We start from the raw sequence: 23255 nt of genomic DNA, 5'->3' as shown, positions 1-23255 counted from the left end.
AATCATATCTCTGTCAAAATTAAAAAATCTAAATCATCTCAATTTTGCGAGGCATTAATACATCTTCAAAAATATTTTAACGACATGACTGAAGTGAAACACATTTCAGTGCATATCAAAACACTTATGAGTTTAATGACTATGCACCAACTGTGTAAAAGATATTTTTCGGATGCATGTACAAATACTTTTTACATTGTTAGTGCAAGGTCATTAAACTCTTCCTTCTTTTGCTAAAAGAGCACCAAGGATTTCTCAGTATAAATCATTGGCTTATCTCTAGCATCTGATGGATTATTCGTGATGTGAGGTTTAATGATCCAGTTTACAGTGAAGAGACATTTTATATTTTGTTTTTCTCATGAATGAAAGCACACCAAGTTTACATTCCAGGGAAAAATATTTCCCGGATTCAATTCTGAAAAGGCATCGAGAAATGACACCAGAAAATGAAAAAAAAGGCATTCATGATGTTTATGGAGCTCTCCAATGATGCTTTTTTTCAGGACTAGACGACCTCAAACAAGTTCTGTAGAGTACAAACAGCATTTACATGTTTGAAGCGCTCAAAGCCATCATCTTACATTGTTCATTCAATGCCAGAAGTTGAGCTTCTTTCTTGTCAAGCAAAGTACTCAGCTTCACATTCTCTTCCATAAGTTTCTGAACTTCAGCCTCTTTCTGCATTTTCTCACCCTCCAATTGAGTAGTCTTTCCAACTAGCCTGTGCTCCCAAGAAAATAAAAATCATGCAGTAAGGCGCATATAATTTAGTCTAGAAGAAAAAATGAACCTTCTATGTGAACACTGCAATTAAAACTAAACACCACTAAGCATATATGAACAGAAACACAAAACATGCCCACCACCCCCAGTCCCCACCCAAGAAAAACCCAACAAACACAATGATATAGGAGTATAATTACGATGGGCATCTAAGTACTTGGGGAGCCCTCCCTTAAAAGTTAACTATCAAAGAGTAAGAACCAAATCACTTAAGATCCTATTTGGAGAAACAACTTAATTAAACGCTTGTAATATAAGCACCTATCATATAATTGCTTATGTATACACTATTTTTTTTTTTTTTTTAAGAAGCTAAACTAGCCCACCCAAATTAGCTCCGGGGAGAAACGAACCTAAGACCTTGAGGAGGAGCATACTCCGAGGTCCCAAGTCAATACCACCAGGCCAACCCAAATGGGTTCATAAGCTTATAGGTTATAGCTTATAAGTTATTTTATCTTTAACAAAAGATAAAACGAGGTCAAATTGTTTTCATATAGGCTATAGCTTATAAGTTGTTTTCATAAGCCTAGAAAGCTCATAAAAATAAGCTGAAAACATCTTGTGAACATGTCATAAGTTGTTCCTATAAACCCTCTCAAACAGTCTCTTAATACTCTAGTGAGCATCTCATACTACTCGATGTGGTACTTGAGCATCCCATAATACCCAATTTTCTATAAAATTATCTGGGAAAAGGTAGCCTGAACAAGGATAGACGCTTCCAAAAGCATATTCTAAGCCAGCTTTTACGATGATAAAAAACAAAAATATCATTTTCAAAGCCATCCAAATTATGGCTTTAAAAATGATATCAATCGAACAAAAACTATCCAAATTAACGTGTAATTTAAAATTCCATACTTTTCACTTGCTATTGTGTGGAGAGAGTGACAGGAAAAACACATACATTAAAACTATACCCAAAGCAAAAAACTTAGGAAAGTAGACACCAAAAGACATCGTGAACATGGCAACTTTCAACAAGGCGATATTCTTGCACAAAACAAATAATTTATTAGGATGATCTATGTTATTGGTGATTTAGAAACCAACCTAAACAAATTGGATAGATAAGAGTTACTCTTCATAGAAGTGCTAAGAAAGGAGGACATTCCCTTAAATTAATCAAAGGATGTATAAGCATTGTTGTTAACTCAGCCATAATGAAGAAAATTAAACTTCAGAATTAAGGACCTGTTTGGCATGGTTGTGAACTTATGCTAGTCGTTCATTTCTTTTTGTTTTGCTATTATAAATCAGTTCCTATCATCAAGAAAACTCATAATAGAGAAAATTAAATTTAGCATGAAATTATGCAGGAAGTATACCACCACGACTAGGTCAAACGAAAAATCAAAGCAGCTCGAATACCAGATAATAGTCAAGACACTTGCATATAACATGTCAAATGAAATATATATTTACCGTTCAAACAGCTTCTCAATAGTTTGGAATTGCTTTTCTGAGGATAGTAAAGTTTCCCTCACTGTGATTAGACTACTAACATATGACTTGAGAGAAACAAATTCCTGTTTCACTCGACTAAGCTCTTCTTCATTTTCAGCAGCTCGCTCTCTCTGTCTAGTTGTTTCTTCCATCAAATCCGCAACTCTTTGCCGCATATCGTTCAAAATACTATTTGTACCCGAAGCAAAACGCTCCATCTCCTCTAATTTCATAGACATGTTCTCTAACTGAGCAGACTTTAGCATAATTTTTTCCTGACCTAAACTCACTTTTTCCTTTTCAAGTGCAGTTTCCGATTCCGCCAATAAAACCCTTTTCACAAGAGCTTCCATCACATCAGTGACCATCTGAACAGAGTTCAGTATCTCACCTATATAAACAGCATCCTGTTCGTCTAACAAACCTTGATGACGGCTAATTCCTATCCAAGATTCTGCATCTTCTTCATCAAAAGAAGAAAGATCAACATTCGTAGACCAATCCGATAACGGAACCCCGTCTTTGTCAACAACCCCTACCCCATCCAACTTTTTGATTCCACACGACGTATGAGCTAAATGTGGAATAGCCATGATTCTAGCTTTCGACTTTAAGTAGTTCAGCAACGTAGCAGTAGTCTTGACTCTTCTCCACAAAACCTCTAATTCCTTTTTTGAGTCTTCCTCCGAACCCTGTATACTCGCCTTGATCTCATTAACCTTTTCTTGCAATACATCAACTTGAGATTGGTTTCTTTCCATCCCTTCCTTCCACGTATCACAAGATTGACCCGACAAAGACTTAGACTTCAAACCCGACATTGCAATATCTTCACCCGCCGCCATTTCCTGTTCAATGTTGAATACGATCAACAAATTCAACTTAATCCTAAAACATATGCATCAATATAAAAATATAATACCAATGTTTTCAATTTGCATAAACCCTAAACAATCCTGTTGCAACTAGAAATCCAAAGTAAACCCCCATCAAAGAGCAATCAATAATAACAATATATTAATATTAAAATAAACTAAAATGAAAGCAAAATTCATAAGAACAAATTAATCTTATATACTTTATTATAGAATTTGGGAATATAGAGTTCAAAGTAAAGTAATTTAGAGATAAATGAAGTAAAACAATCAGTGGGTAGAAAATTAAGATGTGAAATTCCCCCCCAAAAAATGAAGTTTAAACCGATCTGGAAAATTAAAAGATAAAATTGAAGTCTTAAAGAGAAGAAAAGTAAAGAGAATATAGAAGAATGAAATCAAAGGGGTAGAGAGAGAGAGAGAGAACCTGAGAAGGGTGAAGAAGAAGAAGAAGAAGACGATGATGAAGGGTGGATCGTGGTTGTACAGTAGCAAGATGAGCGTGCCTATCTTTCCCTCGAGTAAAGTAAAAGAAACATTACAACAACACGAACTAATCCATATCAGATCACCAACTCTTTGCTTTATTCTTGAGTGTCTTTTTCATCTTTTTAATTCATAAAAGTAAGTGCGGATGATATCGAATGACCACGATAGTCCCTCAATATGTCAAAGTTTCAAAATGATCTCTCACCATTACACTAGTCAACATAATCTTTTATGTAAAAATATTTTGTTAATGATGTCATAATAGTCCTTTAATATATATTGTCATAATAATCATTTAGTTTATATATTATCGCATCAGAGATCAGAATAACTATTATATCTTGATAAATCTATCAAATCTCTTATCTAAGAACATTTTTTTTAATTAATCCCAATCAAATTTTCTTCTTTTTTACATGAAACTAGGTAAATGTCCATATTATTGCTCAAATTTAGATATTGTTATTATATTAAGTATTAACAAATTAAAATGTTGAATAAATAATATATTTAATTAAATTATTTTTTGTGTTCACTCTTCGATTTTTAGAGAAAAGAGTCTTAGTAATTCGAAGTTCAATAGTAAAGTAAGTAAAGTCTGGTCAAGAATCAAACTCATGTTCTTATTTATTATTTGGTGAAAATTATTGACCATTTGAACTCAATCACTTATGTATATATTTAATTATTTATACAAACGTAAGATATAGTTTAACTGGTATGGTTGAAATTAAACAACACAAATAACAAAATACTTGTTTGTGGTAGAATAACTAGGCACTTTCAACGTAATTTAGTAAGATGATTATGATCATCATAGTTTCGTTTTAAATATGTACACAAAATTCTTATGATTAACTTTTACAAATTTTAAGGTGATTTGACTTTTTGGTTCAGAAATTTGTTGTTTTTTTTATATTTATGAAAAACAAGTATTTGTTCAATGATTTTTTTAATATTTATCAGCGACAATTATTTGCCCAATCTTTTTTATGTATCAATGACATATATTTACCCATCATTTTTTATGTATCATTGATAAATATTTATCTTGTGTTTATTATACTTATCAATGATAAATATTTATCTGTGTTTTATAATGTATCACAAATATTTGTTTACTTTTTGATGTATCTTCACTAGCTTCACTACACATGAAACATGCAGAAGGACATGTAACGCCTCGACTGTTCAATCGTACACGTGTGGGAAAGCAATCACGACATACCCTTAAAACCAAATTTTTCACCTTTGGCAACGACTTGATTTTCCATATATGATCTCAATTCTCCGACCTCCTTAAATGGGTTGCATCTCTAATAAGTAAGCACCGTAGACAAAAAAACCAACCATTTTTCCCGCCTTGCAATACCAATGTATCCGTAGTAACTTTATGAAATAACAGAGTATGATCACAATCAAATTTGTGGTGTACAAGTCAAATAAATGAGAAATTAGATGACATTTCCACCTTTTTTTTTATGTCCGGTCAATTAGCTAACCGACACATATGGAGCGGATTGTGCATTACATTTTTGAGTGGACGACATGCTCCAACTTGAGCCTAACCAAGGTTGGTCTATCAGCGGGTATACGTGAACATGCACCAATACTCCACCTTGCACCACTTTTCACGACATCCTTGACAATAAAATTGCTTCGCCATACATAACTTGGGCTTGTACCTATTTTCAACCTAAAGAAATTCGTTCTTGGAAATTAACAAGCCTTAAATAATTGCGACACAAAACAGTTCTCATCAATATTAAATTTCCAAGCTTTCTTACCTAACATTGCGGCGTTAAAAGAGGCGAGGTCCTTGAAGCTCATACCACCAAAAATCTTGTGAACCGATAATTTCTCCCATGATATCCAATGGATACCCCTATTTGTTGCTCCACCATGCCCCCACCGGAATGCATTCATCATCTTTTCAACAACGTCAATCAAAGTTTTTGGAAGAAGAAAAACGCTCATTACATACGACGGAATAACTTGTAAAACATACTTTATCATTACCTCACGCCCCGCCTTTAATAAAACATTTGTTGCTCCATGAATTAATTCTTTGTCAGATTTGGTCCTTAATATACCCAATTGTTGCTTGTATGCTTCTTCCAATCATAGACGGCAACCCTAAATATTTGCCTATTCCTAGGACTGCTTGAACACCAAGAATTTGCATAATGGAGTTGTGCATTGATTGTACGACCGATATACTATAATAAATTTCTGACTTTAATTAGTAGACTTACTGCTTGCCCTGATGCTGCTTAATATGTCGTCAATATATTTTTCATAATATGCGCTTCAGATTCAGTTTTCGTGGAAAATAAAAAACAGTCATTGACGAATAAAAGATGTGACATTGCTAGTGCATTAACACGAATATGTATGACATGTAAATAACCCTTTCTCTCAGCTTGTCTAATAAGTGCATACATCCCTTCGACACAGAATAAATAGGTATAGAGATAATGGATCTCCCTGGCTAAGCCCCCTCCCCAAGATAATTAGACCAACTAGATTGTTATTGATGATAAGAGAATAGTCCACAAATTTAATACACATAATAATCCACCAAACCCATTTTAGCGCAAAACCCAATTTCAACATAACTTCCTTTAGATGCACCCAATCAATTCTATCATATGTTTTACTTATATCCAATTTGAGTGTGTCATTATTGTTACTCTTGCGCCCTGTTGCTGCCCTTTTGGAATAAGCGCTATGTTGATAGTATTCAATGTGGGAGGAAATTGATTTCATTTTACCATCGACAACACGCAATTCACCTGCACACACCTCTAACTGAGGATCCACATAATAATTAGCGTTGTGATGCCAGCTCTTTGTAACAACATCTTTAAATCCCAGTTACTTAGTTACTCTGTACAAACTTATTTTTACTTAATTTTTAAGGATGACAAATTTTCATGTTATTGATGTTACTTAAAATTTAAATAGAGAATGACTCTTACAAAAATTGTTTTTTAAGTAGGGATTATTTTTAATATTTAAGTAGGATCTCTGATTTAATTGAACCGACTCAGGCCCAATAAATAAGGGAATCAATTATGCAACCCTGCTGGTTGACCCCACTTTGTTCAATGAATTTTTTACTGTTGTTTTGGTAATCAAGTTTTTATATTTTTAAGTGAATGTTATGATCAAAGACTAACTTAGACCTTAGTTGTAACTTGTAACAAAAGTAAAAAACATTATTGTAGAATTTTGTATATGAAGTTTCATTGTTCATGTAAGTTCCTCCCGAAATGAATGAAGCTATAGCTAGTTTATGCTATGTTGGAGCAAGGTACATTAAACTTCCTGACTTGCCGAAGCTTATGTCTCAATTTTCTATAAAACCCAACTTTCACAAATCTATAATAATTCTCCTATTCTAACCTAATAACTCAAACCCTTAACAAAACAAGCAGTGAGCGCATAAAAAACCCTAGTACCTCAAACGGTCAAACCTACCCACCTTTGGGAATTGTGTGACGATCACGGCAGGAACTCGTACTAGAAGTCTACAATGGAAACACAGACAAGAAGAAGGAGGCTTGATACAGATTTTTACTTAGCTGACGATTGTTTGGAATCTATCTTCAAATTCCTATGGCGAAACCAAGCATGATTGCTCCTTAAATTCATTCTACTTGAATTCACTCTCCCGCGTCTCTAAACAATTCCTCTCCATCACCAACCGTCTCCGATTCTCTTTAACCATCCGGAGTTCAACCCCCATCCCTTCTCTCCCTTGCCTCTTCCAAAGGTTTACCAAACTCACCTCCCTTAACCTCAAGTATTTTAACGGTGACATAGACGCCCTTCTTTGCCAAATCTCTCGTTTCCCATTGAACCTCACATCACTTGATCTCTCCAACAAACTTACCATACCTGTGAATGGGATACAAGCTTTCTCCCAAAACATTACAACTTTGACCTCTCTAACTTGTTCTTGCATTTATTCTTTCAATGGCACCGACTTGTTCCTCATCGCCGATTGTTTCCCTATGCTCGAAGAACTTGACCTCTCTAATTCCATAATGTTAGAGAATTATAAAAGCTTACGCAATGGAGTAGAGGCTCTTTCAACGACACTTTCTAAACTCCGGAAGGTTAATCTCACAAGTCATCACTATATTAACGATCAATCGCTTTTCCACTTGTTCAACAATTGGAAGCTTCTTGAAGAGGTCGTCATACTTGATTGTCCTGGAATAACCAACGCTGGTATTGCTAATTCGCTCCGTGAGAGATCAACTTTGAGGTCTTTCACCTTTTCCGGTTTGATTTTCAAATCGGAAGACTGTGATGTAAGCCCTCAATTAAAGTTTCTTGAAATTACTTGCAATTCATGGTTAACATATGATAACATCAAAATGCTTGCTTCCGTTTTCCCTAATTTGCAAATGCTTGATTTGAGGTCTTGCCATAACATATCTGAAGAAGGTATTTGTCAAGTTTTAAGATGCTCTGAGATTAGGCATTTGAATTTCACCGGCTGTTTTCATGTGAAGCTGAATGGAATTAACTTCGAAGTTCCCAATCTGGAGGTGTTAAACTTGTCATATACAAGGGTTGATGATGAAACACTCTATGTAATCTCAAAGAGTTGTAGTGGGCTTTTGCAACTGTTACTGCAGTCACTACAAAAAAACTGGTAAATAGCGGCGGTTCTATTATGGCAGTTCCAAAAACCGCCACTATAAACAGTACATTGTGGCAGTTTTAAAAAACGCCGCTATGCACGGTATATTGCGGCAGTTTTACCCGCCCCTATAGACAAAATTGTATTTAACAATTCATAATGGGCATCCTGGCAGTTGTAGCCGCTGGTATTCTCAAAATCATTTTTGTATTCAAACTTTAACATTTTACTTTCCCTCTTCCCTTGTTTTAGTGAAATTATCCCTCCCTTTTCTTCCCTCCTTTTTTTCTTGAATTAATTCTTTATTATTATTGTTTTTACCCTAAATTTTTCATAAACCCTCCAAATTGACAATTTCTTCTCTCTCTGAACAAACCCTCAACGCTCACTCCCCCTTCTCACAAACCCTTTCATCTCTCAAACAATCAACCTCTCCACCGTTTTCTCTAACCTTGACCTCTTTCTCTGTTCACAGATCCAACCACCTACCGCCGCTGATTTTTGTCTATTAAAACCCTTTCTCTTTTCCCTCACCGATTCTCTCTTAGATACAAAAAGCAAACTCGCCGATAACCTGGTAGTTTCTTATTCTGATTGTAAGGGATTCAGTTTCATGATTTTCATCGACTTATTTGTTAGATCTGAATTTGTGATAGCGTGTTTGATTTTAGATCTGAATTTGTGATAGCGTGTTTGATTTTCTTTTATTTTACTTTTTTTTATAGCTTCAAGGCAAGGGCTTTAATGCTGGCACGAATCTGTCATGAAAAGCTGCTAAGGACCCAAACAATCCAGAGAGACCTTCGACTGCTTTCTTTGTTTTCATGTAAGTTTCAGTGATAAATATTGTTTGAATGATAAGTGTTATCATTTCTCTTTTACTAACCAATTGGTTGTGGTGAAGTTCGATTTGATTATAATTTGAGTTGCTTGTTTATTTTTGCTGATTTTTTGGTCTGAGTTCTGAGAGAGGTTCAATAAGGAAAGTCATAGGAATAAATTTGTTATGATTGTGAGTTTTGTTATCTAGTGTTACTGTTCTTAATTATGGTTATGAAATTTGAATGATGATTTGAGTTTTATTATGCTATTTTCTTTGAATTTCGATTAGGTTGGCAAAGACGGTGGATAAGAATGGAAAGTGATATTTGATGCTATAAGTAATTCACGTTTGTTTCACTGAAGAGAATTTATCAAAATACTTAATCTTGTCTTGATTTTAATATAGATTTTTGATTATGTGGTTTTTAGGACAAGTTTTGTGATTTTGATATAGTCATATCTGTTTTGATTTTAATTTAGTGGTAAGAGTTGCAAGTTTGCGATTTTAATATAAGTTAATATTGATGTGTGTGATGGGAAAATGGTGACTTTGTTTGCAAGCACATATTCTTGTGGCCTTTGTCTGCCCTTGTTGACCCTACGATCTGAATTAACTTGGTTAAATTGGTAAATTGTTGTATGCAAGCGGATGAATTATGTTCTGTGGTAAGCAAGATATTCCCAGTTTCAACTTTGCTGTAGTTTGTCCTTGTTATTAATCTTTGTTTCAACATTTCAGGCTGAACTACAAAAGTTGACAGTTGAAATGGCTGCTATGAAGAGGGATGCTGAACATTATTCACGTCAGGTAATAATGTTTGATGTTTCTTTATAAATATTCATGATCATAGATGTTTTTAACATTATTTTGTACTAAGTAAACTCCTACAAGTTTATGAGTTGAGTCCATAAAGATCCCAAATTTACACTGCTTGTGCTAAACATCATGTTCTTGTAACAGGAGCATACGGAGTTAGAGAAACGCTACCAGGAACTGACTGATCTTTTGGTAATTTCTGGCATGGTTAAATTTTAGACAAGTTTTTGTGATGTCAAATTTTAAATACATTTGTGTTATTTTCACTACAGTACTACAAACAAACACAATTAGAAACCATGGTATTATCCAAGTGCCTGTTACATGAATAGACATCCTTTTGTTTATGATTTGAATATATGTCTCTTTAGTAGTAAATGTCTAGAGTTCATATTGAAAAAGAGGTAGGGGTAAATAACCTCTTAGGGAAAACAATCCAGGGAGGCATATCCTATGGTTTTTAAGGAATTATACATGGTAATATAAGTCTACGTAAAAACTAAAAAGAGAGCTAATATTGAATACTAAATATATTGGATTGTGCTATATTCTATATCAGGGCTAGAAATCATTGAAGTGGCAATTTGTTATGAAAATGAGATTTGTTCATATCTGTTTTTACTATGTAACTTGGAGCTGGTATGATCGTTTTAATGTAGCATGATGCTAAAAATCATTGGAGACATTGGATGTGTTATAGCATTCTATATTGTTGTTACTTTGTTTTTTCTGTCTCTGCTATAGCATTTGCGTGGGGGCTAATGTGTTCTAATTATGCAGGATTTTCGTTTTATGTAAGGCTTGGTGTGTGATTTATATCTGCTTGATGAACACAGGGCAAGGGCTCATAGTATCACCAACAACATATACACACTAATATAATTTGTGGCAAAGTCCCAGGCTTGAGTGCATCATCTGGGTGTGTGTAATATATTCTTCCAAGTAACTTGGTAACATTTGGTATGCAGAAAAGGTCATATGCATCTGTGAAGAATTCCATACCAGCAATTATGATGGCTGTGAAATGGTACCATTGTGTTTTGGCTGCATCAAGAGCAGTTAGAACTCCTAGTTGTTCATGAGCCATGATAGATTTTTAAGGTGGAGTGACCAATTGAGTCTTTGGTAATAGTGTGCTCCAAACACCAATTAGTGGTGACTATAATTCTAGCTGAAGAAGGAATAACAATTATATAGGCACCACACTATCAAATAGGATAAGTCTATGTTATGCCAATTAATATATGTGACACTGTAAAATTACAATTTATGTATAAAAAATTATTTATATCAGTAATAGTGATTGTTATTTCCATGCATTTTTTCAGTTTTTTTTTTATTAAATAAAATGACCATTATGGCGTTTCAAACTGCCAGTATGTGCAAATAAAATTTGTAAAATAATGACCATTACGGCAGTTCAAACTGCCACTATGCGCTATTTTTTAAAAAATAAAATGGACTATTGCGGCGGTTAAAACTGCCGTTTTCATCAAAATTTTAGCCGCCGAAATATTCAATGTGCATTACGGCAGTCTCCATGGCGGCTTGTGTAAAACTGCCGTTTTATTCTTTGTGGCAGGAAAAATTCCGGCATTTTTTAGAACCGCCATTGTGGTTAATAGTGGCGGTTAAAACCGCCGCTATATACGAATTTTAACCGCCGCAAATAACGTGTTTTTTTGTAGTGAGTCTTGTAAATATGTCACAGAGAATGGGGTGAAGCATGTGATGAAAAACTGTATACAACTGAGGGAGATCAATTTAAGGGGTTGTAATAAAGTGCACGCTGATATTGTTGATAAAATGGTATTTTCAAGGTCATCATTGAGAAAAATAACTGCTCCACCTCGTTATGATTTCAGTGACGAAAAAAGGAAACTCTTCTTGCGTCATGGATGCCTTGTTTCCTAGTATTTTGAAAGTGCTCTTATGAATTTTAAACTTAAGACATTTTTTGTTTTCAGATTTACTTTCTGAGAAATTAATTTATTTCGTATTGTGTATTTGCTCACTGCGTTATAATTGTCTAATTGTGAGTTTTTTTTTTATATAATATACAAAGCAATGCAAACAGTTTGGTGTTATTTGACTCTTTTTAGTGTTGAGTTTCTTCGTGAATTTCCCGAGTTATGTTGATTTTTTTCCTGGTAACTCTGGATGCATTTATAGTATAAATCCTTGTTCCTTGCTCTGTAACTATTAAAGAGCAGATAAAGCGAAGATATGAACAAAAGAGATTCAGGTAACAAATTATTTCCACTGTCACAAGAAACGATGATGTTGACAGTGAGCATGAGCATTCACATTTGCAGAATGTTAATTTTGTGGATGAGAAAAATATAGATATCACTTTCTAATATGTTTGATTATTAAACTTGCTTACATAGTTTATTGATCCTTAATGTTTTGTATTTGATGGTGAGAAATCTGAAATGGCTGTCTTAACTCTTAGGTGCTGGTTTGGTTAAGAAGAAATGTTTTAAAGGACCCTGACTGGTTCTATGCATGTTTTACGCCAGTCACGTTGTTTAATTTCTATCTCTCGTGTCTTTTATTCAGTTGGACGCTCACGTGAGTAAAAAAAAATCCCCTCGGGATATACATGCAGCTTGATTATTTTTTTTCCTTCCTGAATATATACGATATAGTTATGGCTTAGTTTAGACAAGCTTGTTCAGTTACTCAAATTTCTGTCGCTCGCTGCTCATAACTGAAGCCTTAAAAAGTAAAAGTGTTTCTGCTATTGGTGGCGGATGCTACTGGTTTTTGAACTATTTTCCTCCATTGATCAAGTTTTTTTGTTGTGTCAACCTTTTCAACATATTGATCAATACGGGGAGTCTTTTGGTTACTGGCTGAGGTAGCTGTGAAACCGGAATGTCACAAACATTATTGAGTGCATCTGAGAAGGTTCTTTTTGAGGTTGTTGTTTGTTTTGGATCAGAGATTTGAAGCTTTTCTGAGTGAGTTTGAAGGCAAAGCCATGGAATTATGATGTTTTGGATGCTGGTTGGAGGTTTTTCCATGATGGTTATGGCGGTGGATTGTTGGTGAAAGGTTACTTAGGAGGAAGGATACTGTTAGATTCAGTGGCGGAGCCAGAAATTTTAGATTGTGGGGGCAATATATATTCATATATTGTAATATTAAAAAATAATATTTTACCAAAAAAAAATTAATAGTATTTGAGATTTTCTAAACTGAAAGCAAAATAGCACCTTACAATAGTATATGAATGAAAGAGAAATAATAATACTTTTACAAAATTATGTTTATCAAGTATTGATATTGATATATGGGAAATGTTAACTTGTGCCCTTGGGGCACAAGTTTAGAAACTAAACATAGAAATTTTTTCTTGGAAATTGTGCATTCAATATATTAAAAGTTTGAAATTTTGTCTTTTCAATGCAAAAGTTACTTTTTAATTCCATTTTTAGTTTCTTAACTTGTGCCCTTAGGGCACAAGTTAACATGACCCTTGATATATTTATATTTTCGTAAATATATAGGGAAAGTTATTGACTTGAGAATAAATACAATTATTATTGAAAGTACTCCCTCCATCCCAAAATGATTGAACATGTTTGATATAGACATTATTCACATAACTTTTTCTACTAATATGTAAAGATAAATAGTAGCATATAAGGTTTCCTAAAAAAATGGTAAGCATATAAGATGTTGGATTTACAAGTCTAAATCATCAAGTTTCTTCTCTCCTTCTCGATTTTCTCTCTTCTCTTCTTCTCAAACCCTAGCCGTCACCCCTTTCTTCTTCTTCTTCTTCCTCTTCTTCTTCTTCTTCTTGTCAAAGGGGTGATTTAGGTTCAATTTTGACCCAAAAATCACCCCTTCGAGTTGTTTTTCCTTCCATCCTAATTGAATAATTGATTTCACATATTTTTTTTTCTCGTTTGTATTGTGATTTCGTCATGACTGTTTGTTTTGATTTTCCGTCTTTGTGCGGTGTGTTTTTGATTTCCCGTCTTAGTGCGGTGTTTAGTTGATTCAGGTTGAAAGATTTGCTTTGAGCAAGTGCAGATCCGATCAATGACAATGACTTTGACGTCGTCAACGTTGCAGATCCGGAAACATGAGTATTTCGGAGACTTGAAAATAGTCATATTAGTCATATTTGTAGGCATAGGTTCTCTGCCGTTTTATGCTATTAACATGGATGCTGTGAGTTTGTTCACAGATTCATCCTTTTTGTTTTTAACGAATTTGGATTTGTATTGTATCGATGTACTCTACCAATTTAAATGAATGAATATCGTTTATTTTTGTAAAAAAAAAATATAAGATGTTGGATTTGTCTCAATAAATATTTTTAAAATATCAATTTATTTTATTTTTACTAATAGACAATTAAAAATATTATAGGTCAAAATTGTGCATTTGGCATATGTGTAACATTCAACTAGGTCAGTAATTTTATGATCATTCAATTTAAAACAAAATTTTAATACAAATGAATAGTTACAGAAGAAATATATAGGCCAAATACCTCTTAAGTTTGGTAAAAATATTAGGATAGTCCTTTAAGTTTTTTAAGTTTTAAATAGGTCCTTATTACCCTTTTAAGGATCTATTTGAAACTTAAAAAACTTCAAATTTGTGCATTAAATTAACAACTTAAAGGACTTATTTGAAACTTAAATCTAATAAAAACTTATAAAACTTAAAAGACTTATTTGAAACTTAACAAACTTAAAGGACTATTCCGATATTGTTGTTAAACTTAAAGAATCAAAAAAGGTATTTTTGTCAAATATATACTCCCTCTGGTCACATATATAAGCAAAAAACAACTTTTTAGGTACATCCAATAATTAATGTATCTAACCCATAAATGTGACTGGATACATTAATTATTCAATGTACCTAAAAAGTCATTTTTTGCTTATATATGTGACCGGAGGGAGTATTATGATTAATTGAGTAATTTATCAATAAATGAGATAGCATGTAATTGGAATAATGGGATAGCACTTATGTACCATTAAGGTACCAATGTTATATAACATTGACCAATAAGAGTGTGTCACATACTAATGTTACTTTTTTTTTTGGTTACACATACTAATGTTACTTTGTAAGTGCTTTATTGATATATTTTTTTTAAAGGGTGTGTCACGTGGCACACTTTAATTGGCCAATGTTATATAACATTATGGTACACAAGTGCTACACTGGAGTAGTGTGGGCATTTAGTTGGCATAATAGCATTAACACTGAAATGAGTACACTTAGCATTTTTTTACTCAAGTAGTGGCATAACAGAATTAACACTAAAATGAGATTTTTAGTGCAGGCATATGCCTTCACATCGCCTGCTGTAGCTCCGCCACTGGTTAGATTGAAACAAATTAGTTTCTTATGTGTTTCTTTTCAAAATCTTACACGCTTTTATTAAACAATTATCAAAGTACACTGGTATAATTTTTTCTTTTTTACGTAATATAGCCTTTGTGACGATTAAATTCATTTGTTCGTTTCATTATTCATGTGATAACTAATAATGATGTATTATAGTATCTGTAACAAAACAAGAATAATTCCAAACAAAAAAGTTTATTGACAAGCATTTTTATGAAACATAATATACAAGCTCTATACATGCACTCTTTTTGCTCAAACTAAGCAGAAGATACCAACATCGTTCATTCAAGTGGTAAGAGACGCAGACATCTTTTGCAAGTGATTAGAGATTTGGTCCTGACTCTTGTGTATAGAATAAATTGGATTGAGAGGGGAGAATCAACCCTTGTGTGCCCAACAACTTTTGACAGCGATTAGTCGCTGATAAATGACGCTTGATAGTAGATACTTCTTATTATAAAAAAACTAAGATAGCATCTCATCTAGAAGGCAGGCAGGGAGATGTTGATGCCAATTAAAGCTAATGCGGCTGAGTTTTTACTATTTACACATGCCACAACAGAATTGGATCATATACATATATATGGATTCTAGAAAGACGAAACTACTGAGGAGCTGGCAACCAAGCTAGAGAGGAGAGCAACCAAAAGTGCATTACTGTAGGTGGTAGGTTCAGCCTGCATTGAGTTGTTTCTGAAATCATTATATGTCTCATTGAAGAAGGGGCCACCCACTATAGCTCCAAATGCCACATTAGGATTTGGTTGAGGTGATGCATACCACTTGAATCCATCCTTGCTAGAGGTGTCAATATCATGTGGCCTTGAAATTTTGGCCCCAGCCCACATAGTAATGGGGCTTAAAAATCCACAAGATTAAAAGGCCCACCTTCATGCAAGCCCACAAATCAAAAGCCCCCAAGGCCTCAAAGCCCCAAAATTTCTATAAACATTTTCCTTTAAAGTTTTTTTAAAACAGCTTATTTATGCAAAACAGCTTATTCAAAACAACTTATTTATGCAAAACAGCTTATTCGAAACAACTTATTTATACAAAACAACTTATTTGTGCAAAACAGCTTATTCAAAACAACTTATTTATACAAAACAGCTTATTTGTGCAAAACAGCTTATTCAAAACAACTTATTTATACAAAACAGCTTATTTGTGCAAAACAGCTTATTCAAAACAACTTATTTATAAAAAACAACTTATTTGTGCAAAACAGCTTATTCAAAACAACTTATTTATGCAAAACAGCTTATTCGAAAACAACTTATTATACAAAACAGCTTATTTGTGCAAAACAGCTTATTCAAAACAACTTATTTATAGGAAACAACTTATTTGTGCAAAACAGCTTATTCAAAACAACTTATTGATACAAAACAACTTATTTGTGCAAAACAGCTTATTCAAAACAGCTTATCTATCCAAAACAGCTTATTCGAAACAACTTATTTATACAAAACAACTTATTTGTGCAAAACAGCTTATTCAAAACAACTTATTTATGCAAAACAACTTATTTATACAAAACAGCTTATTTGTGCAAAACAGCTTATTCAAAACAACTTATATATACAAAACAACTTATTTGTGCAAAACAGCTTATTCAAAACAGCTTATCTATGCAAAACAGCTTATTCGAAACAACTTATTTATACAAAACAGCTTATTTGTGCAAAACAGCTTATTCAAAACAGCTTATTTATGCAAAACAGCTTATTCAAAACAACTTATTTATACAAAACAGCTTATTTGTGCAAAACAGCTTATTCAAAACAGCTTATTTATGCAAAACAGCTTATTCGAAACAACTTATTTATACAAAACACCTTATTTGTGCAAAACAGCTTATTCAAAACAACTTATTTATGCAAAACAGCTTATTCAAAACAACTTATTTATACAAAACAGCTTATTTGTGCAAAACAGCTTATTCAAAACAACTTATTTATAGAAAACAACTTATTTGTGCAAAACAGCTTATTCAAAACAACTTATTGATACAAAACAACTTATTTGTGCAAAACAGCTTATTCAAAACAGCTTATCTATGCAAAACAGCTTATTCGAAACAACTTATTTATACAAAACAGCTTATTTGTGCAAAACAACTTATTTATGCAAAACAGCTTATTCAAAACAACTTATTTATACAAAACAACTTATTTATGCAAAACAGCTTATACAAAACAACTTATTTATGCAAAACAACTTATTTATGCAAAAACAGCTTATTCAAAACAGCTTATTTCTGCAAAACAACATATCTATGCAAAACAACTTATTTGTGCAAAACAGCTTATTTTGTATAAATAAGTTGTTCGAAACACAACTTATTTTGTATAAATAAGTTGTTTTCTATAAATAAGTTGTTTTGAATAAGCTGTTTTGCACAAATAAGTTGTTTTGCATAAATAAGTTGTTTTGAATAAGCTGTTTTGTATAAATAAGTTGTTTTGAATAAGCTGTTTTGCACAAATAAGTTGTTTTGTATAAATAAGTTGTTTTGAATAAGCTGTTTTGCATAAATAAGTTGTTTTGTATAAATAAGTTGTTTGGAATAAGCTGTTTTGCACAAATAAGTTGTTTTGTATAAATAAGTTGTTTCGAATAAGTTGTTTTGCATAAATAAGCTGTTTTGTATAAATAAGTTGTTTCGAATAAGTTGTTTTGCATAAATAAGTTGTTTTGAATAAGTTGTTTTTTAAAATAAGATCGTAATAACCTGTTAAGAAAAAAATTATAGTATGGGGCTTTATTAGGCCCACAAATAAATAGATTTTAGAGTGGGCTTGGCCCCAAATAATTCTTTTCAACTAGGGGCTTTAATTTAGTGGGCTTGGTGGGGGCTTTTTTAAGTGGGCTTTGAAATTTGGGGCTCTATTGACACCTCTAATCCTTGCACCTAGTTTTAGCATTAACTGGAATTGAAGATCCTCTATGATGTATATATTTAGGGTAGTTACTTCCATATCCCACAAGAAAACTCATCTTCATTGGATTTTCTCCCAACACATACTCTACCTGAAATTGTTTTAATTTGCCGACACAGTAACATAATATTAGGAGCAATTCAAGCATAAAGCTTACTTGTTAGTAATCTTTAAACCATGTCGCGTTTATAGAATCACATAAGCATAAAGCCAAGTTGCTAGTATCGTCAAATCATGTTGAGTTTAGAGAATCACATTAGAAAGGTTTTAAAACATGATCACATCACGTCGTAATCAAGTCACAATCCTTGATATTGTGAAAAAATGCAGTCAAACGTGGCAACACGCGCAAACATAAAAAAACCTCGAAGTCATGGTTGCATACTTCTTTTAGAAGTTTGCACACAGGTGCATTAGGAAGTCTCTTATAAAAATATGTGGGAGTTGATTGATGAAGAAATTTTGAATTCTAATTGAAAACAGACCTGATCATAAGGATATAAAATGATTGATGTCATTTTTATAGACATGCATACCTGAGAAATTGCAAATTTACGGAGATCCACTCGGTTATACATTTTCCCACTGCAATATAGATTTTCGGTTTGAGATGTCAACATGTAATCACTATAAAGAACAGCTAAGAATGCAGAAGCCACCGAATGTTGCAAAGAGTTCCATGGTACCACCCAGATCTGTCCACCTGTTTTGCAATCAAAGTTTGTATGAGTAACAACCTTTATAACATCGACATTTTAGGTTGAAGACATGTCCGGTGTTTGACATGTGTTATTACGTTCAATTATATTCCATTTTCTCAAATTATTACCGGTGTTAAAGTGTCGGTGTTCTGTCCAATGTCCTTGTCTATGTTTCATAACTAACATGCCTAATTGACTTAAAATGCAAGCAAGTTTTTTTTTTTTTCTTTCTGAATTAACAAACAAAAACGAATGCACGTGGGCTATGGAAATGCAACAGGGAAGAAATGAATCCTACTTTTGGTTCTGTTGGTTGTGGCTGTTGGTGAATCTGGTAGAAGATTGCACATTAGCATTTCAGAAGTTTCTCTGTACTTTTGAAGGTCAAGGTTCTCTGCATCTGGGATATCTTTAGCACCAAAGAAGTTTACTCTGGACAAAAGAACCTAATTCAATGTCACACAAAATGCATGAGAAAATTTATCACAATAATGAATATTCCTAGCTCATTAATCAAGAACTAAACTTTAACATATAATAAAGGTTTAGTTACATTTTGAGTGTGTGATTTTTGTCTCCAAGTTATGTTTAGCTCAAATCTGTTACTTGGAAGTTTTTATTCTATCAAACAGTGACATAGAAATAGTCACGAACATGCCACTGACTCAAACACGTTGACATTGGTAATAATTTAAGAAAATGGTATAGTCAAATGTAATGACATGTATCGGTGTCGGACACCGGATGCACTTTTAATTTTTAGCGTCGGTACTACATAGTTAATAATTGTTACGATCAACTCCCATTGACAATATTTATTTATATGACATAATCCAATACTTGATTTTCCTGAAAATTATCTACAAAAAAAAAATTGCTCATATCATTTTTCAATATTCTTCAGTTCAGAACAAATCAAATAAAACATTGTAATTCACCCAAAATCTGAAAAATCAAATTTCCTTTTCTATAAATCCTTACTTGACTTCTTACAATATTCTTCAATCTCACCAAATTATCACCAAAGTAGAGTAAAAGTGGAACTGAGTCTATACTCAAAAGAGTTAAATAAATACCAAATGAAGTATTAAAAATAAATACACTGCATCATACTTCATACCTGAGTTGCAGCATGTTTATCATCCCAACTAAACCATGATACACTTCCTACACTACCAAATTCATTTTCATTCTTCTCTGTCACATAATTTAGGTATGATGGATCCTTTGTTGCATGATAGAGCCAGCTACTAGCCCATAAAAGTTCATCTCCATAACCAGATGAGTTATAGTATTTTCCAACTTGAGGGATACTGACACTGTAGGAAACTCTGTATGTATCCGCGAAAATAAACAGTTGCTGAGCATGTTCAAGGAGAATCTCAGAATAAGTGAGATTAATCTCCTTAAAAACCAAAGATGCTGCGGCAAGTGCAGCTGCTGTTTCTGCTGCAACTTCTGTTCCTGGAAAAGATGAGTTAACTTGAGTGAGTGGCCTTTTCTCAGTCATGTTTTCAGGCCTTTCCCAGCAATTGTGGTCCACCTCAGGATCCCCTACCTTCAATCACAAAAAGCAGAAAATCCCAAAGTTTTTCATTTATCCAAGAAAACAATGGCAAGGAAAAAGTATATGTTCTACCTCAAAAGTTGTTATATCAAGCCCAGAACGCGGTCGCGGACCTTTAATCAAAACCCTATTTATGTTCTCAATAGCAATTACAGACTGAAAGCAGAAACTTGAAATAAAAAGTTGACCTGGATGTAAAGGACGTCAGCGAAAGGATGCGCGTTAACAAGATAATCAGTGATCCACTTGAGTGATTCTAGTGCATAGTCTAGCTGCTTCACTGCATCCATGTTATTTCCATATTCAAGAATAGCCCAAGACAAGACAGTGGCAGTGAAAGCCATTGGAAACCCAAATTTCATAAGATCACCAGCATCATACAATCCTTTGGACAAATCCAAATTCTCTTCACTCCCATCTCTTAGCCCTGAATCCCCTCTCCACCAAACCCTATTATTCTGTACCTTACCAGCTGCATGATACAACAAAATACACCACTTTCTGTTATACTCATTCAATAACAGAAAGTATATTCAATAAAATTTTAACGCTTAGAGGATAAGCGCTCATGATATAAGTGATTTCTATAAAAAAAAGATAAGTCAAACTGTTTTCATACAAGTTAAAAGCCGTTTTCATAAACTGTCCTGAAAACTATTTATGAACATGTCTCTCTGAAAGAGTTTGACAAGTGTTAATGCAAGTCAATCTAAACGGTATCTAAGAATAGACGAGATTAGATTATGTTACATTTTTGGACGTCGAAAAATTGGAGGGCTAATTGAAGAGAACAGGCATATTTTGGAACGATGTCGTAGGGTTGAGATGAATGAGATTGAGAGCGATGATGATGAAAGTTGGTTAGTATAGTAAAAACACCGGCACCTACTACAAGGATTGCTACGACGGAAACTGTTAACCACCAAAACAAGTCACTACCATATTGTTTTCTGTCTGTCTCACCATCATCACCAACCTTTAGTTCCATTTGATTCTCAGTGAGTAACTTGAAAATGATAAGTCATAAATGGTGATTTGAATTTGAAGGTGCAAGAAATTGGAAAATGGTGGAAAGTGAGACAAATGAGGAGGTCATGTTACTAGTTATTATATTAATTGAGAAACTTCTACAGATTAAAACAGAATCGAAAGTAGTTATTATATTATTATTATGTGAACGAAGCTAAGATTTTTCTTGACAAGGAATATATGTGAGTAATGCTAAGGTTTAGTGATTTTATTTTTGAGTTTGTCAATAAAATATTACATGTAAAAGCAATTTGTTCGATAAAATTTAAGCACCACTCTCCAACTGTTGAAGATAACTAACATCTTATGCTCACATTACGTAAAAATAAAATATGTTACATTAGTTTGTCAATAAAATATGCTCACTAAAGACGGCTTGTTGTCATGTCTCAAGTTGTTTTGTCATTGGATACTCTTATTCAGAACTTCATATTGTTTGATTCTTCTTTTTTTAACCGAATACAAACTAATCCGTATCGGTTAAAATAGCCATTTACCTTTGCAAATTACCGATACATACCGAAATTATAAAATAACAAATGGTCTCTCTATCATGCACGTTGATCTCATATTAATGTTAGCTCTTTTTGGACTGATTTTGCCTATGCAATTTAGGCATCCTCGGAAATAAGTTTGTCCACAATGGCAATTGTGCAACACTTGACAAATTAGTCCCTAAGATATCTGAAGTACATAAATAAATTAGTTTTTGCCTATGGTGTGGAGTGTGCATTTGGGTTACGTCTTCAGTTCATGTATTATATCAAATATAGTTCTCAACTAGTTTTCTTTTAATTTGGACCACCTAAAGTTTGGGTTCAACTTGGACCAGTAGAATGGGAGCCATAGATTTATTGTAAAAGCAATCCAACAATTTAGATTAAGAGGTGGAAACCTGTGCAGCCAGTGTAGCCGGTGTATTGTTTTTGCATGGTTACATGTACTTTGATGTAGTGAATTATTTTTGTCCCATTGTTTTTTTTTTTGTCAAAATGTTTGGTTTGTTTGAAAAAAATCCAGGGTCAGTATGGTCTGCAGAATTTGAGATAAATACACACCTTTTAAAAAATTCATCGTTTTACAAGTAAAAAACTAAAAACAAAATTTGTAGATTTATTTTATTTTATTCTTTTTTTATTAGTTTTTTTTAAGGATAGTTATTAAATTATGGGTTAATTAAGTAAATGGTCCCTATAAATATTCAGAATTTTGTTTTTAATCCCTACAAAATAAAATCGCACTTTTTAGTCCCTATAAAATTTTCCATCAGCATTTTTAGTCCCTATAAAATTTTTCTATCAGCATTTTAGTCCCTGTCAAAAATTTCCATCAACACTTTTGGTCCCTAAAATGCTTAAGGAAAATGTCACAGGGACTAAAAATTGTGATTTTATTTTGTAGGGACTAAAAACAAAACTGTGAATATTTATAGGGACTAAAAACTTAATAAAAAAATGTTGATGGAAATAAAAAGTGTTCTTGCCCTTTCCAATTTCATCAAACACTTCTCTTTTTCTTGTTCTTCACTCTCTCGTATGCTTAGTCTTCATACGAGAGAGTGTTTGATGAGGGCAAGAACACAGATGTGATGATATTGCAAAATTATTTCTCTTAAAATGCAAAATCTCAACATATATTATATTAGTTCTACATTATCAGGAAAAAATTGAAGGTTCGTTAGGTTAAACAATATTAAAATATTAATTGGAAGACAACAACCACTTTAACAACCA

General features: G+C 33.2%; 1 protein-coding gene, 1 long non-coding RNA gene and 2 pseudogenes across 3 annotated transcripts; 2 read left to right on the top strand and 2 right to left on the bottom strand.

Annotated features, from left to right (window-relative positions):
- Nucleotides 1-324: 324 nt before the first annotated feature.
- Nucleotides 325-3665, bottom strand: LOC146900715 (polyamine-modulated factor 1-binding protein). Its single transcript, XM_085739028.1, has 3 exons — nucleotides 3538-3665; nucleotides 2215-3083; nucleotides 325-724 (listed from the first exon to the last, which is right to left on the bottom strand). Exons 2-3 carry the CDS (start codon nucleotides 3078-3080, stop codon nucleotides 550-552), a joined length of 1041 nt encoding a protein of 346 aa, XP_085595154.1. The 5' UTR covers nucleotides 3081-3083; nucleotides 3538-3665; the 3' UTR covers nucleotides 325-549.
- A 3472-nt stretch (nucleotides 3666-7137) lies between these two features.
- LOC146900713 (F-box/LRR-repeat protein 16-like) lies at nucleotides 7138-11938 on the top strand (annotated as a pseudogene).
- On the top strand, nucleotides 8557-11199 carry LOC146900714 (uncharacterized). Its single transcript, XR_015024097.1, has 5 exons — nucleotides 8557-8852; nucleotides 8982-9082; nucleotides 9818-9886; nucleotides 10040-10087; nucleotides 10676-11199. It is a non-coding gene; the product is annotated as an uncharacterized LOC146900714 (long non-coding RNA).
- A 3810-nt stretch (nucleotides 11939-15748) lies between the features above and the next one.
- On the bottom strand, nucleotides 15749-21612 carry LOC146900712 (endoglucanase 2-like; annotated as a pseudogene). The gene is made up of 7 exons (XR_015023252.1): nucleotides 21244-21612; nucleotides 20682-20965; nucleotides 20047-20484; nucleotides 19225-19372; nucleotides 18762-18928; nucleotides 18183-18316; nucleotides 15749-16081 (listed from the first exon to the last, which is right to left on the bottom strand). The product of XR_015023252.1 is annotated as an endoglucanase 2-like (transcript).
- Between the last annotated feature and the right edge of the window lie 1643 nt (nucleotides 21613-23255).

The sequence above is a fragment of the Medicago sativa genome, chromosome 8, assembly GCF_051527215.1.
Source record: "Medicago sativa cultivar Bolivia chromosome 8, Bolivia_mono, whole genome shotgun sequence".
Taxonomy (NCBI): Eukaryota; Viridiplantae; Streptophyta; class Magnoliopsida; order Fabales; family Fabaceae; genus Medicago; species Medicago sativa.
Note: the sequence above shows the minus strand (reverse complement) of the source record. Positions and strands in the feature narration are given on the sequence as shown.

What these genes read in the sequence shown, in the direction of transcription:
- LOC146900715 (XM_085739028.1), bottom strand. Translation starts at nt 3,080, where the DNA reads ATGGCGGCGGGTGAAGATATTGCAATGTCGGGTTTGAAGTCTAAGTCT. An exon ending in ATTGAGAAGCTGTTTGAACG is followed by an intron (nt 725 to 2,214) that starts GTAAATATATAT and finishes TTGGGAGCACAG; the next exon opens with GCTAGTTGGAAAGACTACTC.